The sequence below is a fragment of the Falco peregrinus genome, chromosome 2 (genome assembly GCF_023634155.1).
Source record: "Falco peregrinus isolate bFalPer1 chromosome 2, bFalPer1.pri, whole genome shotgun sequence".
In the NCBI taxonomy this organism is placed as follows: domain Eukaryota; kingdom Metazoa; phylum Chordata; class Aves; order Falconiformes; family Falconidae; genus Falco; species Falco peregrinus.
Window position 1 is genome coordinate 92861991 of NC_073722.1, and position 13522 is coordinate 92875512.

The window sequence follows — 13522 nt, forward strand, 5'->3', positions numbered from 1 at the left end:
AGATGTTAATTAGGAGGTGTGACCAGACTGTAAGCATTTGTGCTTTGTGGTAAAGGGATTATTCTGGGAATGTCTGAAGTCTGATGGAACATATTTTCCTGATGGCAAACAAAGAAAGTACTGAAGCAGCTCTGCACTACAGATGGTCAAAATGTGCTCCTAGATAATACTTCACAGAAGTCCATTAGTTAGCAGATTGTTACTGTCCTAATTGTGGGGGGAGTTTTTAAACTGTAGCGGCTAAATGTTTTTTGAAAATCCCCAACTTTGGATTCTGATTATTTGTGCCTTTGTAGGTTACCAAAGACAAGATCGTTTGACAATCTGACAACAGCCTGTGATAGCAGTGTGCCTACAACCAATCGACGGAGTAGTGACCCCAGCCTCAATGAAAAGTGGCAAGAGCACCGTCGGTCTCTGGAGCTGAGCAGCCTTGGTAACCCTGGGGACGATCCGTTTGACGGAGACAGCCTGAGTAAGCAAGGCAGGGCTCCGGTTGGAGCAGAACTCTCTGTTGCAGCTGGTGTGGCAGAGGGACAGATGGAGAACATTTTGCAAGAGGCCACTAAAGACGATGTTGGTCTGGAGGAGCACTTAAAGGGTAGCCTAGAGACAGTAGGTAAAGGGGATGAGGTTGCCCTGGGTAAGGAGAAGAGAACTGAAAGTCTACATGGGTATGTCAGTGACCTCTCTGAAAAGGCTGAGGCGGATAAAGGTATTGTAATGAACAATCCAGCATCCAATCCACATCCAGTTTCACAAGGTGCTTCTGAGCTTAAAGGACAACAGGACGAGCGTACTGATCTCGGTAACACCATCCAGAAGTTACCTCAGGTGAAAGGACTACAGACTGTTCCTTTGGAGGGCTTTGTAAATAGAGATGCTCACAAGAATACGGAGGAAGAAGGTGTTAGCAAACTCGAAGGAGAAGCAGAGAGCCTGTACAACACAGCACAGGCCAGCCTTGCGTTACCTCTTACAATCACTCACGAGGCAAGAACATCCAACATTGAAAGTTCGACAGAAACCTTAACAGAGAATGAAGCAAAGCAAGAGCTCGTTCCTAAGGGCCCTTGCCACAGACCTTACCTGATCAACAACAGTGCTGATGAACTTTCTCGAACTATTGAAAATAGGCCAGAGGGGGAGAGCATGCTAGAACTTCAAAAACTGGGAACAAAAGTACATAGGACTTCTGGTAGCAGCAACACACACATCCCGATGCCTTCCCCTTGTGCCTTGCCTTTAGCCGAACTTAAAGACGAGATTGTGTGTAACGGAGAGCTGGAGCCTGAGAACAAGATGACAGAGAAGCCTGCAGGGTTTGGTATCACCCAGAAATACCATGCGACAAACGGACACTGTGTGAATGGAGAGGACGGTCACATCAAAGCCTCTCTGAGCCGGCAGGTCTCCACCGCAAGCTGTAGTTCTGCACAGTTTCACTTGAGGAGCTTGCACCAGAAATGGATGTTTAGTCATCTTGGTAAGCAGCAGGCAGCCAGCAGCCCAGACCAGCCTGCCAGAAGCCACCTGGATGACGATGGGATGCCTGTCTACACTGATGTTATCCAGCAGCGCCTGCGCCAGATAGAAACTGGCCATCAGCAAGAAGTGGAGACCTTGAAGAAGCAAGTGCAAGAGTTGAAGAGCCGGTTGGAGAGCCAGTTCCTGAATAGCTCCTTACGCCTCAATGGTGATTACGGCGACGAAGTGGTAAGTGAAATGGTAATTGGGCCACTGCTGGCAACAGTGGGCTGGTTAGTCGTGTTCTGGATCTCACCATATTGTCAACTCTTGGTTCATCGGTGAGGCAGTGATTATTTTTTTGGCCTTGCAGGCTTTTATGGAACTCTTAAGGTCATTCTGAAGAGGGAAAACAACTGATTGAGTACATGGCAAATGGCAGTTAACGTTGACTAATTTTCACTGTATCCCGGTTTGACTATACATGTACCAAAGTTTTATTTCAAGATGGGTGTTTCGCAGCATACTCACACATACCTGCACATATTTAAACATCTTGTTTTAAAAAAAAAAAAAAAGGGCAATTTTGTATACGAAAACAAGAGTAAAACAGGCAAAGATACTTTTCTGAGAATATGAATGGGTCATTTATTGGGACAGTAGCATAGGACTGATCACTTGGTGCTTTGTATGCCTAGGGTAAGATGCAGCAGTGGCTGCTCTGTTAGTGCAAAACCATGAAGCTCAAGCCATGCCCTTTTCAGATGGCTGGCCTACTCAAGGCTCATTAACTGGAATAAATTAAGAGGTTTTGTGATAGCCTTATGTCAATGAGGGTTTTTTCTCAACAAATGAAGAAATTTAGGGGAGCTTTTAAACTCTTTGCACTTTTACTTGGAAGTGTTTAAGGTCATTAGAGACTTGAGTCTAAGGCGTGATTCAAATACAGTACGCTAATTTCTGCTGCAGTGAAATTATCTATGTAGTTGCGGTTGCAAAAGAAATTTTAAAATCGGGAACGAAATACATGCCATTCCAAGTTCAAGATCTCAATAGCTAGCAGATTTTCTATGTGACTCTGTATGTCTTGGGTGGATTTGTAAGTTGCTTCTCCCCTACCTGTTTTTTTACCTAATTTCTCCTCCTCTTTTGTCTAATAATTAATAATAAAAAGTCAAAAGATACGCAGTCTGGCCTTATACTGTTGCTTGAATGTAGCACTAATTTGGAGAACGAGCAGGAGCCCAGTTCTGTAGAGACCTTTGAGCAGGATTGCTGCAAAACTGGGGTTTTCAATGGCCCAGTATTATTGGCGAAGTACAATAAATGATGAGGGGAGAGCTATGTGGGGAAGCAGGCAGGCACAGGAGGAGAAAAGCAACATGAAAAGGAAGGTGAGGAGACTTAGAATCTCTGAAACAGAGTTTGCATCATCCTGTGGGTTTGAATGCTGGGCAGAGCAATCCTGAGGTTGACATAACACTCATCAAAATTTTCCTTTTCCTACGTGCACATGATAACGTGTTTTATATGCCTGCGAAATTGAAAAAAAAAATGTACAGGAGGTTTTCAACTTTGGTTTGTTTAATGTTGGTTAGAAGTGGCAGAGGTGCTGGATAGTCCCAGGTACATTTGTTGTGAAAAATACTCAGAGCCTTCTTGGCTATTCACATTGGAGATGACAGCACGAAGTGCCCCTTTTGGGCATCCGTTTCAGCTCAGTGTCATTTCAATTGGGTCACGGGCAAAACCTTGGATTCCTTGGAGCAATTTGGTGCGTTGGCTTAATTGATTATACTCCCATTCTTTTAAGGGCCTTCACAAACTGCAGTGCAGGGCTGGATGCGAGAGCGTGCTGGCCTCTAGAAAATTCACCATTTTCAAGAATCTGTTCTCTACCTTCTGTTTGTGCCTCAGCTTGGGAGTAACAGGTTTTCTTGCAGAGCTCCAGAGATGCCCATTCCTCGGGCACAAAAAGACATTAACCCAAGCTTTCTTGTTATTTTTAATGTATTTAAAAGGCTGGCTGAGTTTTAAATCTGTTAAAATACAACCCTACCTGGATAGACTATATTAAGGAAGTATTATTCCCCAAAAAACTATATATGGAATATATATGGCTCAGATTCTGAGTTTCCCCATGTGTGATTTGGCTTGTATTTTCCAGAATTTTTGCCAACAAAAGGATGTATGTGTTACTAGTAGTAGTTTTGAAAATGAAACAATCTTGGAAAGGAAATGTGACTGTGAAATTGGAGCCGCAGGTAGTAGCTTTTTTTGTTTGATCACCCAAAGTGTTGCCAGAACTTTGTGCTAACACAGCAGAAAACAGATTTTTAAATCCATTCTACCTCAGATCATCCTATCATCAGAGGGTCAAAAACTGACCTGTAGGGGTTTTTTTGCATGGGGTTTTTTTTGTTGTTGGTTTTTTTTTGCAGTTCACCACTGCACAAACTGCTTCAACATGTGGCATTTATAGTCCCATTCAAAGAGGTGTTCTTGCCTTTGCTGCCATGTGTGCAGTGTAGGTAGGTGACCAGCTAAGACGTTCGCCCTTCCAGTGCAAACATAGCCTGCTCTTTCTTAGCAGGAGGTACCCTTTCCACTCCTCCCCACGACTATCCAGTTTTTATTTGTATGGAGGTAGGAATATGGGAAGGTTCTGTTCAGCTGTGTTTGTTTGCCAACAGACTTCTATACCCGACTCGGAAAGCAATCTGGATCAGAACTGCTTGTCTCGCTGCAGCACAGAGATTTTCTCTGAAGCCAGCTGGGAACAGGTGGATAAACAGGACACAGAGGTACAGACTAAATCCCTGTAAATCGCTCATTCTTCTGGTAGGATGGGATATTCATAATTGAAATTATCTGACAGCCTTTGGTCATGTGCCACTTCTTGTGAACTCTTTTCCTTGCATTTCACTTGCGTCTCATACTTTAAATATCAGTACCTGTGCCTATGAGCCCTCTGCTTGTCTGTGTATGAACTCCTTGAGGAGCTGTGGAAGGGGTGGTTAGCTAAAGGAGCCTTAGGTGGACACATGCTTGGTGAATATTCTCGGCGTGGATAGTTCTAAAGCACAGAAAAAAAACCCAGGGAATTGGACTTGATGACATAGGTTGAGGGGAATTTAGTTTGTGTTCTCAGAGGGGAGGTTTCTGTCGTCTTGTCTTCAATAGTTGTGAACACTGCATTTGTGCTCTTAAAATAGAACAAGCACTTCCCTCGTGGTGCTTTGCTTTGGATTTGTGAGTGCAAATGAGGTGGGTTTGTTTCTAATTGCCCTCTCCTTGACAAATTTAGCTTTTATTTCTCCCAGGTGACACGATGGCTTCCAGACCACCTCGCTGCACACTGCTATGGCTGCGACAGTACGTTCTGGCTGGCCAGTAGGAAGCACCACTGCAGGTAACCTGGGCATCGACAGAGGAGGGGAGGGAGGAGGGCACGCTCATGGCTTGAATTGTTCCCTCTCCTGTTAAACCAGGAAAGAGTTTTCTTCTGACGCAGTTCCTTTCTCAAGGATGGATGTCAGACTAAGTGTTTTAGAGTAGGACTGCACACGCTTCCGAAGGAACAGAGCGCTTTGGAAGAACAGAACAGTTTCTCCTGTTCGGTTCCAGTTCATGCAGAGTATATATTTAAAAAGCCCAATTTGGTATCTGCTCAACCCCAGTCTAAACAGATCCTGCCCTATTTCCTCAGAGTGGATTTGGAGGCAGCTGGCTGTTTAGCTTTTTAAGAGGGTGTAAATAATAAAAAATACTGGTTTCTCATCTTAGCATTCGGTAATCCAAAACTGCAAATACATGAATAGCATCTTCTTCCCATTACTGGTTGTAAATCTGCTGCTTTCCTTCTCTAACCATTCTCATGTTTTCATTGAATTGCTCTTGGAAAAGAACCTAAAAGGACACCTATATAAAATAAAAGTTTTCTGGATTATTCTTTGCTGAACTATTGCCAGCAGAGGCTACAGCAGATAATGCAGGCAGCAGGGGCTTAATGAAGAACAGGTGGCAGAGGCCTTTTGGTTAGATCATACCCGAGTTAAAGGCAGAAAATCTCATATTTCTAAGTTCTATTTCAAGTAAACTCCTATTCCTAATTTCTGGACATGAGAAAACTATTACAAGAACTGTCATTTAAATGGCAGTTATCACATTTTGATGCTTCATTGCTTTTTGAAGTTGTAGACAATTATAAACGTCTATTCTTGGTTTGTGTCCATTTTATGTTTTGCGCCATTTAGCGTCTTGTAAAGATAAACAGGCCCGGGGAAGAATGAAGTTGAATGGCTTTGATTATTTTTTTTTCATGTGCGCTGTGTTTGTGCATGTGTTAAGGCTCCAGATGAAAAATATAAAGCATACAGTTGTACACATCTGAAGGGTTTTCTAAGAATTAAAGTGGTGTTCTCCTTTGTCCTCCCAGTGGTGCCTGTTGTGAAGTGTGCCTGTCCAGCCCTGCCTCTCTAGGCTGACTGACATTTGGCATCTGCAAATGTTTATCCTAGACTTGGGCTCTGGAAAAGTCCTAGCACATGAGTACCTGCAGGACACCCCCAACACCGTGAGGAGTTAAAATTGACTCAGGGTTTCAAGTCTGGTTGCAAATTTCTCTTTAGTGTCTTTGTTTCTTTAGCTTTCAGATGTCTAACCTGGGTTGACCAGGCCATCCACGTGAGCTTCGGTTTATGGTAGAGACCGATAGGGAATGGCAACCAGCAAGAACATCAAGTATTTTTGTAGTATATATTTTCAAAAAACGCCACTGGTCACTGGCAGTCTGCTCAAGATCTTACCTGAGAATGAAAATGAGTCGAAACCCATACGGTGTAAAGCCTTGAGCAGGATCAAAATATCCAGCTTCCTTCATTGCCACTATTTTCTTCTTTTGCTTGTTCCCCTCTGAGCTCTTTTTCCCCTCCTTGCAGGGACATTGAACGTGTTGATCAAATCTGGTGAGCATTTACAACAGCCTCTGTCTGTTGTCTGTCTGCGTTTTCTTGGTAACTTCTCCAAACTAACTCGGTCTGTTCCCCCTCTTTGTTTTTCACTTGCCTAGAAATCACTAGAGAGTTGTGGGTGGCTAGCACAATCTGCTGGGTGTTTCGATCCGTATAAACAGGCCTGTCTTCTCACAGAAAAGCATTTAGGACTTGGCTTTTGGTAGCTTAAACTGGGGTGTGGATCACACTAACACTCACCATCAGTAGATCGTGTGTTTGAGTAACAGAGAATGCATCACTTCTAACTACGAAAAGACTGTCCTTCAAGTTTAGCTATTATGCGTTTATTTTTGATTCTTTGCCTTATTTTTGGGAGAGCTCCACATGCTATCAAACAATTCTAATATTGCTATGCAGTGTGTTGACAAAAAAACTGCCACTTATTTTAGAAGGACTGAAAATACCGCTGGCAGTAGCAGGTAATGCAAAGCTGGTAGAGGGTTAGTATCACATAAAAATGAATAAACGACTGTGACTTAGAAGAGGAGTTGTTGGTAGCATGATTTTAAGTCCTCCTTCCTCAAATGAGCAAAATCATCTTTTGTTAACATCTCTTTTTAATCTTTCAAGCAAAGCAGAGGACCACCAGGATAGAAAGAATGAGTTGTTCAGAGCTTTCCAAAGCTTGAGGGAAAAGAGTTACAGAACACTATTATCTATCACAGAAGGAAAAAACAAAAAAACCCAAGCATATGCTAGGAAGCTGGTGAGCTACAACAGGCAGATATTTGTTTTAATCCCTCTGGCTCTTTTTTGACCTCATCCATCAACAGCGAGCTTCTGCTGGATAATTGTTCTTTGAGCAGCAGGGTTGTGGGTTGTCGGAACGGCTTTTCTGCAGGATGTTTCTGTATAACACCTCACAGGACTGTTTTCACTCCTGCTGGGTTTTCTGGTAGTAATTTCTAACAGCGCCCTTAAGAAGACTCCCAAACCACTGCAGAAAGGCTAGCCTTTGTCAGCCTGCTCGTGCTAGGGTTACGGCTGTGAGACCAGGAGCCGCTGGGCGGAGCTGAGAAAATTAGCCCATTGAAGTGAGAAATGGGATTTCTCTGCTGACTCCTTCCCTGTCAGTGACCAGCATCTGGAAATCTTATCTCTTGGCAATGAAGGATTAATCAAAGCTGCTGGGTGTAGGCAGGATTCTCTGTCAGTCTCTTGGCAGCAGCGAATCTGTTCTAGCGCAGCACAATAACGGCGGAAAATCCTGATGCCAAAGAGTTAATGAAAAGGGTGTCAGGCATGGAGGTAAACTTGCAAAATTTGGGTCCCTGGAGTGCTGTTCTGAACTCCTTGTAAGAATTGATGAGTTTGGAGGACAGGGCACACCAGGCTAGCTTGAGCAGCAGCAGGTTTTGAGGGGGGCTGCAAGAAGATAAGGTAATTATTTTCAAGATTTAAATTTTGTCCCTGCCTCCTGTGAGGTGCATGCGCCAGCGTGCCTCCACCAGCTGACATCTGACAGGAATGTGTATGAGACTGCTCACCCTGCCGCAGCGTCGCTGTCATTTCTGAGCATGAAATACCTGGCTGCCCGTCTCGTGGCTTTGCATGATCCTTGTTGACTCAGTTTACTTTATGCGGAAGCGTGGGACCGCTGCAAAAGGGACGGTGCTGCTGGGGCTGTGGGAGGATTCAATCAACCAAAACTGGGTTTGATGATTTTTTTTTTTTCATCTGTCCTATGCTTAAACCCTCCAGCTGCGCACTTGAAAGAAACAGAAGAAACTGTCTCTGTGCTGGTACTTAGCAGCACATGCTTTTGGAAGAGTAAAGGAGCAGAGACTCCTACCTCCTCCCAGGACTGCAGTATCTGGTCTGTCTCGAACACAGAGCTGGATCAGTAATGTGAGCAGGGGGCAGAACACCACGCTCCCCACAGCCTCACGGAGGAAGGCCCCTTGCTTGCTCTGTTTTAGCCCCTCTCTTAGCCGTGTCCCCCGGGGTAGCGGTGACAGTGATGAGCAGCACTGTGCCTGAACTCTGCAGGGCATGGGGGAGAGCTTACCCCTGTTCCCTGGAGGGGTAAGTTCCCTGCGGTTTGACACGAGACAGTGTTGTACAGAAGAGCTGTTGCTGCAGGGACGTTTAACGAGCTGTAGTTCTGTACTGTAGTTTGCTTTATGCTCCTTCCCAGTGTCCCTTCCCTAGAGCTCCACTTCAGCTTTAGGAGCGAGTAGCACGGGGTGCAGGTGTTGGAGGGCTGCCTCTGCACGCATCCTGGTGCTTAGGAAGGAGCAGCTGCAGTCTCCAGGGCTGACCCCATCACAACACTGTGAATGGTATAATTTTAGAACTCTGATAACTTTGTCGAACTGCTTCTAATCTTTTCTTTTCCATTTCTCCTCTGTTTCCGATGCAAGGAATTGTGGAAACGTGTTCTGCTCCAGTTGCTGTAACCAGAAGGTGCCCGTTCCTAGTCAGCAGCTCTTTGAACCCAGCAGAGTCTGCAAATCGTGCTACAGCAGCTTGCACCCCAGCAGTTCCAGCCTCGATCTCGAACTGGATAAACCCATCACTGCCACGTCAAATTAAAGTTCCAGCCTCGAAGCAGCGGGGGAGCAGCCATGCCGCCTCTTCCCCGACAGACATGCAGATTCTGGGTGGGCTGAGGCTGGGAGGATGTGGGAGCGGTGCACTTTGGAGGCTGAGGCATGGAACACTGCTTGGTGGGACAGACCTCAAGGACGTACCGCTGGATTGTGGGATTCACCTTTTCCAGCTATTCCCCCTTTCCTTTCTGTCCTATCTGTGTGTATGTGTCTATGCGCGTGCGTGTGTGTGTGTGTGTGTATATATATATAATAATATATATGTTTGTTTGTTTGCTGGAAGATTGTGGAAGTGGGAAGGGAGCTGGTGCCAGAACCAGACTTCCCTTTTGTTTTTAACTGTCCCACTGCTGAACCGTTGCAGACAGACAATTCTGTTGCAGACAGATGATTTTGTGGAGGAGAGAAGAGGGGAATCAGTCCAGCCAGTGTGCAAAGCGCGAATACCTGTAGCGTCAGTGCTAGTGCTTTCAATCACTCCTGTTACTTCCAAACAAGAAACTGCTGTTTGGGAACCTGTTGCTGCTAGAAGAAATGGGAATCTCTTTCCCAAGAGAGCACTCTCCCTCTCTGTTCTTAGAGTGGGCTTAGTTATCCTCGCTGCGTGAAGGGGGAATCAATGCCCGATTTCCACGCTCAGCGGCTCCGTACTCGCACACACCATCTCCGTGTTTTGTTGCCACCACCCCTGCCGCTGTGGCTTGGAGCGGGAACACCTGGACAGCGCTGGCTAAGGCAGGTGCGTGCTTGTTAGCGAGAGGTGAGGCGGGAATCGAACAGGCTGCCGAGCTGAGATGGGTTTTACACTGGCACCTCTCTCTGAAGTTCTGTAAATGCAATTCATTATTTTAAACTGAGTGGGAAAGTAGAAGACCTTCACCTTCTGTCCTTGCCCCATCTGTAGGATGGTTTACTCAATGCGAAGCTACTTTTGGAGCAGTGCACTTGTCACGGTTCATACAAACAGGCTGGCGTGCTGTTGTCCAGACTCGCACTTTAATGAGACTATCCAAACCAATGAAAGAGCAACTGTGATATGCTGGTGTTTTCGCTGGGCTCGGGCCGTGAGGAGTGCACTGGTGCTTGTAACTCTCCTGGGATGTCTCTTCCTTTTCCAGTCTGTATTCAGTATACTCCACAGGAAAAACCTGCCAGAGGATTTTATAAAAGACCTGAAATACATCGTGGCTTCCCCTTCTTCCTTCTGTCCCAATCTGAGTCGCTTTTAAAGTCACCTCTCTGAAGTGTGAATCTCTTGAATAGATGTTTTTAAATGAGTGTTAGGTACTCATCCCCTTTTCCTTTCGATAGAGCCTGCTTTGTGCAATTTGGCAAGGAAGAAACATAGATCCTGCTTCCCAGTGTGTTGCCTAGACAAAGTTCCAGCTTCTCTTGTGATATTCTCAAGAGTCCTGCTGGAGTGTTTGAGAGTCCTAGATACAGAAGCTCAAAATCTAAGAAACGTTGGGAAAGGGGTGCTTCTCTTCCCTGGAATGTCAGAATCACATAATCCAAAGCAAGTATCACACAGAGAAAAAAAAAAAAATATCTCAGAATATTTGTTAGGTCCGATGGGAAAATGTCAAAGTATTTTTATTTTTTACTTTGAACTTCCCACACCCTTTGCAAGGATCGTTACACTGCTGCGGCGTAAGCTGAAGATTGACAAGACAAAAATGAATGTCCAGGAGGCTGGTTTAGCATAGCAGCCTGCATCCTTATGGGAAGGGGGTCCGGTAAGGAAGCGTCTCGGGACCTCCCCCGGTACAGGGTTTGAAACGTTTCCAAACCGTCAGGAGGGAAGAGCAAAGATAAAAAAGATGGGTCCTCCAGTTGAGTTGTATCTAGAAGTATTTGTTCCTAAACCAGTGCAGTGAATATCTGGAATAGAACCGTAGGCATTGCTGTTCCGTGGGGAGCAGAGACAGCTGGAGCGGGAGGAGGGTGATGTGCAGCTCCCGTCTCGGGCTCTTCGCGGAGGGGGCGAGTAGAGGTTTGACTTTAGGGGACATGGTGTAGTTCTGCACACTAACGTTGTGTGGGTTTGTGGTGCAAATAGACAGTCAAAAATAAGTCTAAGATTCTGCAGTTCCTAATGACAGGTGCCAAGAGGTTATGATACGGGTTTTTGGGGTCTGTGATGTACAGTGTGAATAAATGCTTGCAGCTCTTAGTCTTTTTTTGATCGATGAAGCACTTTTTTTATTAATATTATTTTTCTTTGTATGTAAAGGAGGAACCAGTATCTCTCCACAGCTGTATATATAACCCTTCTCTCCTACAGAGAGTAAAGTGCTCCTATATTTTTCATTTTTGTCAAAGCGAGAAGTAAATACTTTAGAATTGTTAAATATATAAATAAAAGTGAATAAAGTTTAGACTTTTGCATGGGAGCATTTGCTAACACACTTTCTAATTTTTTATTTTTCTTCCCTGTCCTTTGTAGGGGATATATTTTGAGGTTCAGCAGAAGCACCAAGGCCTTTGAAAAAAGGAGGCTGCAGCAGGCCTCCTCTTGCTTTCTTTTCCACTGTGTGTCTTTGCAAGGAACAGCAAACTGTTGCTCCTAAGTTTAGAAGAAAAAAATATTAAGCTTGGTTTTCCTGGTGCAAGAGTCCCAGGGAGGGGGAAAAGACACAAACCACACACACCACCAGGTCCTGCCAGTACAATCAGCACGGTTTTCTGAGGCTGGAGGGCTCTGGAAGAGTCTCCTCTTCCTCGGTACCTCGTTTCTCTTTTTCCCCTTAACTGACCGTCATTTCAAAGCGTTGATCCAATGGCATTAGCTCAAACGTAGGAGCAGCCCAGGTCGGCAGGGAATCCACCCTGCTTCCAGTGACGTTTGGAAAAGGAAGCCCAGCGTCTCCCTTCCCCTGCAGCGAGGAAGCACCAGCAACTCGCCCAGCAGCAGCGCGGTGGGGAGGTCAGGGCTCCGTTCTCATTTGCACACTTTCTGCCTTATTCTCGATGCTGGATGGTGGAGCTGTGGCTCTTTGGGAACAAACCAAACTCACTCAGGTTTCGTATCTTTCAATCTTTCCCCGGAAGGTGGAAAAACTCAACTGCTGTTTGTCCCGCAAAAGTCTCTTGCACAAGGGTCCCATTATTCTTGTTCTCCTAGGACGGCTTGCTCGTTTCAGGCGCCTGGCTGCATGCGCTCCTGTCACATAAGCTCGTACTCTGTCAGTTATTTCTTTTCTTACGTATTTGAAGTTGAAGAGGGAGGATTTGCCCTCGGCGCTCAGAGGGGCTGAATGAAGAGCTCCTTAAGCAACTCTGAGTTACTTTGGGACAGGCCTGTTCTACTCGCAAGGCGTTGTGCACAATTGCTTTATAATCTTACAGTATTTATTTAATCAAACAAAACTGCAGATTCTGGGCAGAGTTGTGGTCACAGCAGGCAGTGGTATTTATAGCTTCAGGAATAAAAAAAGCATATATCATGTTTTGCACTATTAAGAACGTGCAAAGGAACAGCAGGTTTTCCATTATACACCAGAATTTGATTTTATGTAGCTCCTTTCCATACTTGAGTTACTTGTAAGTGCTTTTCGAGTAACTCATTACTCTGCAGCGGGGCAGCAGCCGTAGATGTTACAGGGGGCACCGCGCTCCTTGGGTGTTGTGTGCTCCAGAAACGCCGAGCTGAACCCCGCGGGTCTCCTCTGCCGCTGCCCGAGGGAGTTAGGGAACTTTTAAACTCCCACAGAGTGTTTAAATTTTTAAATCTCCTGTGCAGAGGGGCTTCACACAGGGGGCATCGCTGTCCTGGCAGGTCTGCGGGAGGAGTGCCCAGCTCGTGTAGAAGCTCATTTCCCGGTGATCCATCCTCCCTAGTGGAAACCTGTCCTCTCTCCTCCTGTTACTGCTGTCAGACAGCACGGGAGCCCAAAAGGGCAGCAGGGCTCTATCGCAACACGCAGCTTCAGTGCTGTCGCGTGCGAAGGCGATTTGCAGGGCTTATTGGGAGCCTTACAAATAGCATTAGCGGCTGAGAAACGAGACAATCTCCGAGAACCTCAGGCCCCTTGTCCCCAGGTCCCCAGGCGGGGCAGGAGCCGGGCAGCGGCAGGGATCGTGCCAGCTGGGAGCAGTTGGTTGATCCCAGCGTCATTGTACGGGTGAGGTATGGTAGTGGTCGCATGTAGGAGGGAAACCCAAAGGCTCTTTGGTGGTGAGGGGGATGAAGGCGTCGGGAACCATTCCAGTACCTGGGAAGGGCTGTCGGTGTGGGACAGCCCACGCTGGGAGAGGCTTTGAGCTGGTGTGAGGCTGCGAAGGGCAGTGGCCACGTGTGGGAAAGCTGAGCAGAGTCGGCGCTCGTGTAACGGAGGGGGGTGTGCAGTGTTTTCTGGTTAGTCTGTAACGTACCCTCCAATAGATCCTGAATTACTCGGCCAAGGTTTTGAAAACAAGAGTCCAGAGTCAGTTAAATACGTCGTTTTGCTGGGCTGTGTGGAAGGAGACGCTCAGACGGTGCTGAGC

General features: G+C 46.0%; 1 protein-coding gene across 14 annotated transcripts in view; it reads left to right on the plus strand.

Moving 5' to 3' along the window:
- Positions 1-11427, plus strand: part of MTMR3 (myotubularin related protein 3) — an 82874-nt gene extending 71447 nt beyond the window's left edge. For 11 of the 14 annotated variants that reach the window (XM_055794582.1, XM_055794581.1, XM_055794584.1 and 8 more), the window contains 5 exons: positions 297-1716; positions 4161-4271; positions 4791-4879; positions 6408-6434; positions 8846-11427. In XM_055794582.1, the coding sequence (XP_055650557.1) occupies positions 297-1716; positions 4161-4271; positions 4791-4879; positions 6408-6434; positions 8846-9017 (1819 nt within the window). In that variant the 3' untranslated portion in view covers positions 9018-11427. The remainder of the gene's footprint in view (positions 1-296; positions 1717-4160; positions 4272-4790; positions 4880-6407; positions 6435-8845) is intronic. The other 3 variants (XM_055794576.1, XM_055794580.1, XM_055794586.1) reach the window with 3 other exon arrangements.
- Positions 11428-13522: the final 2095 nt, after the last annotated feature.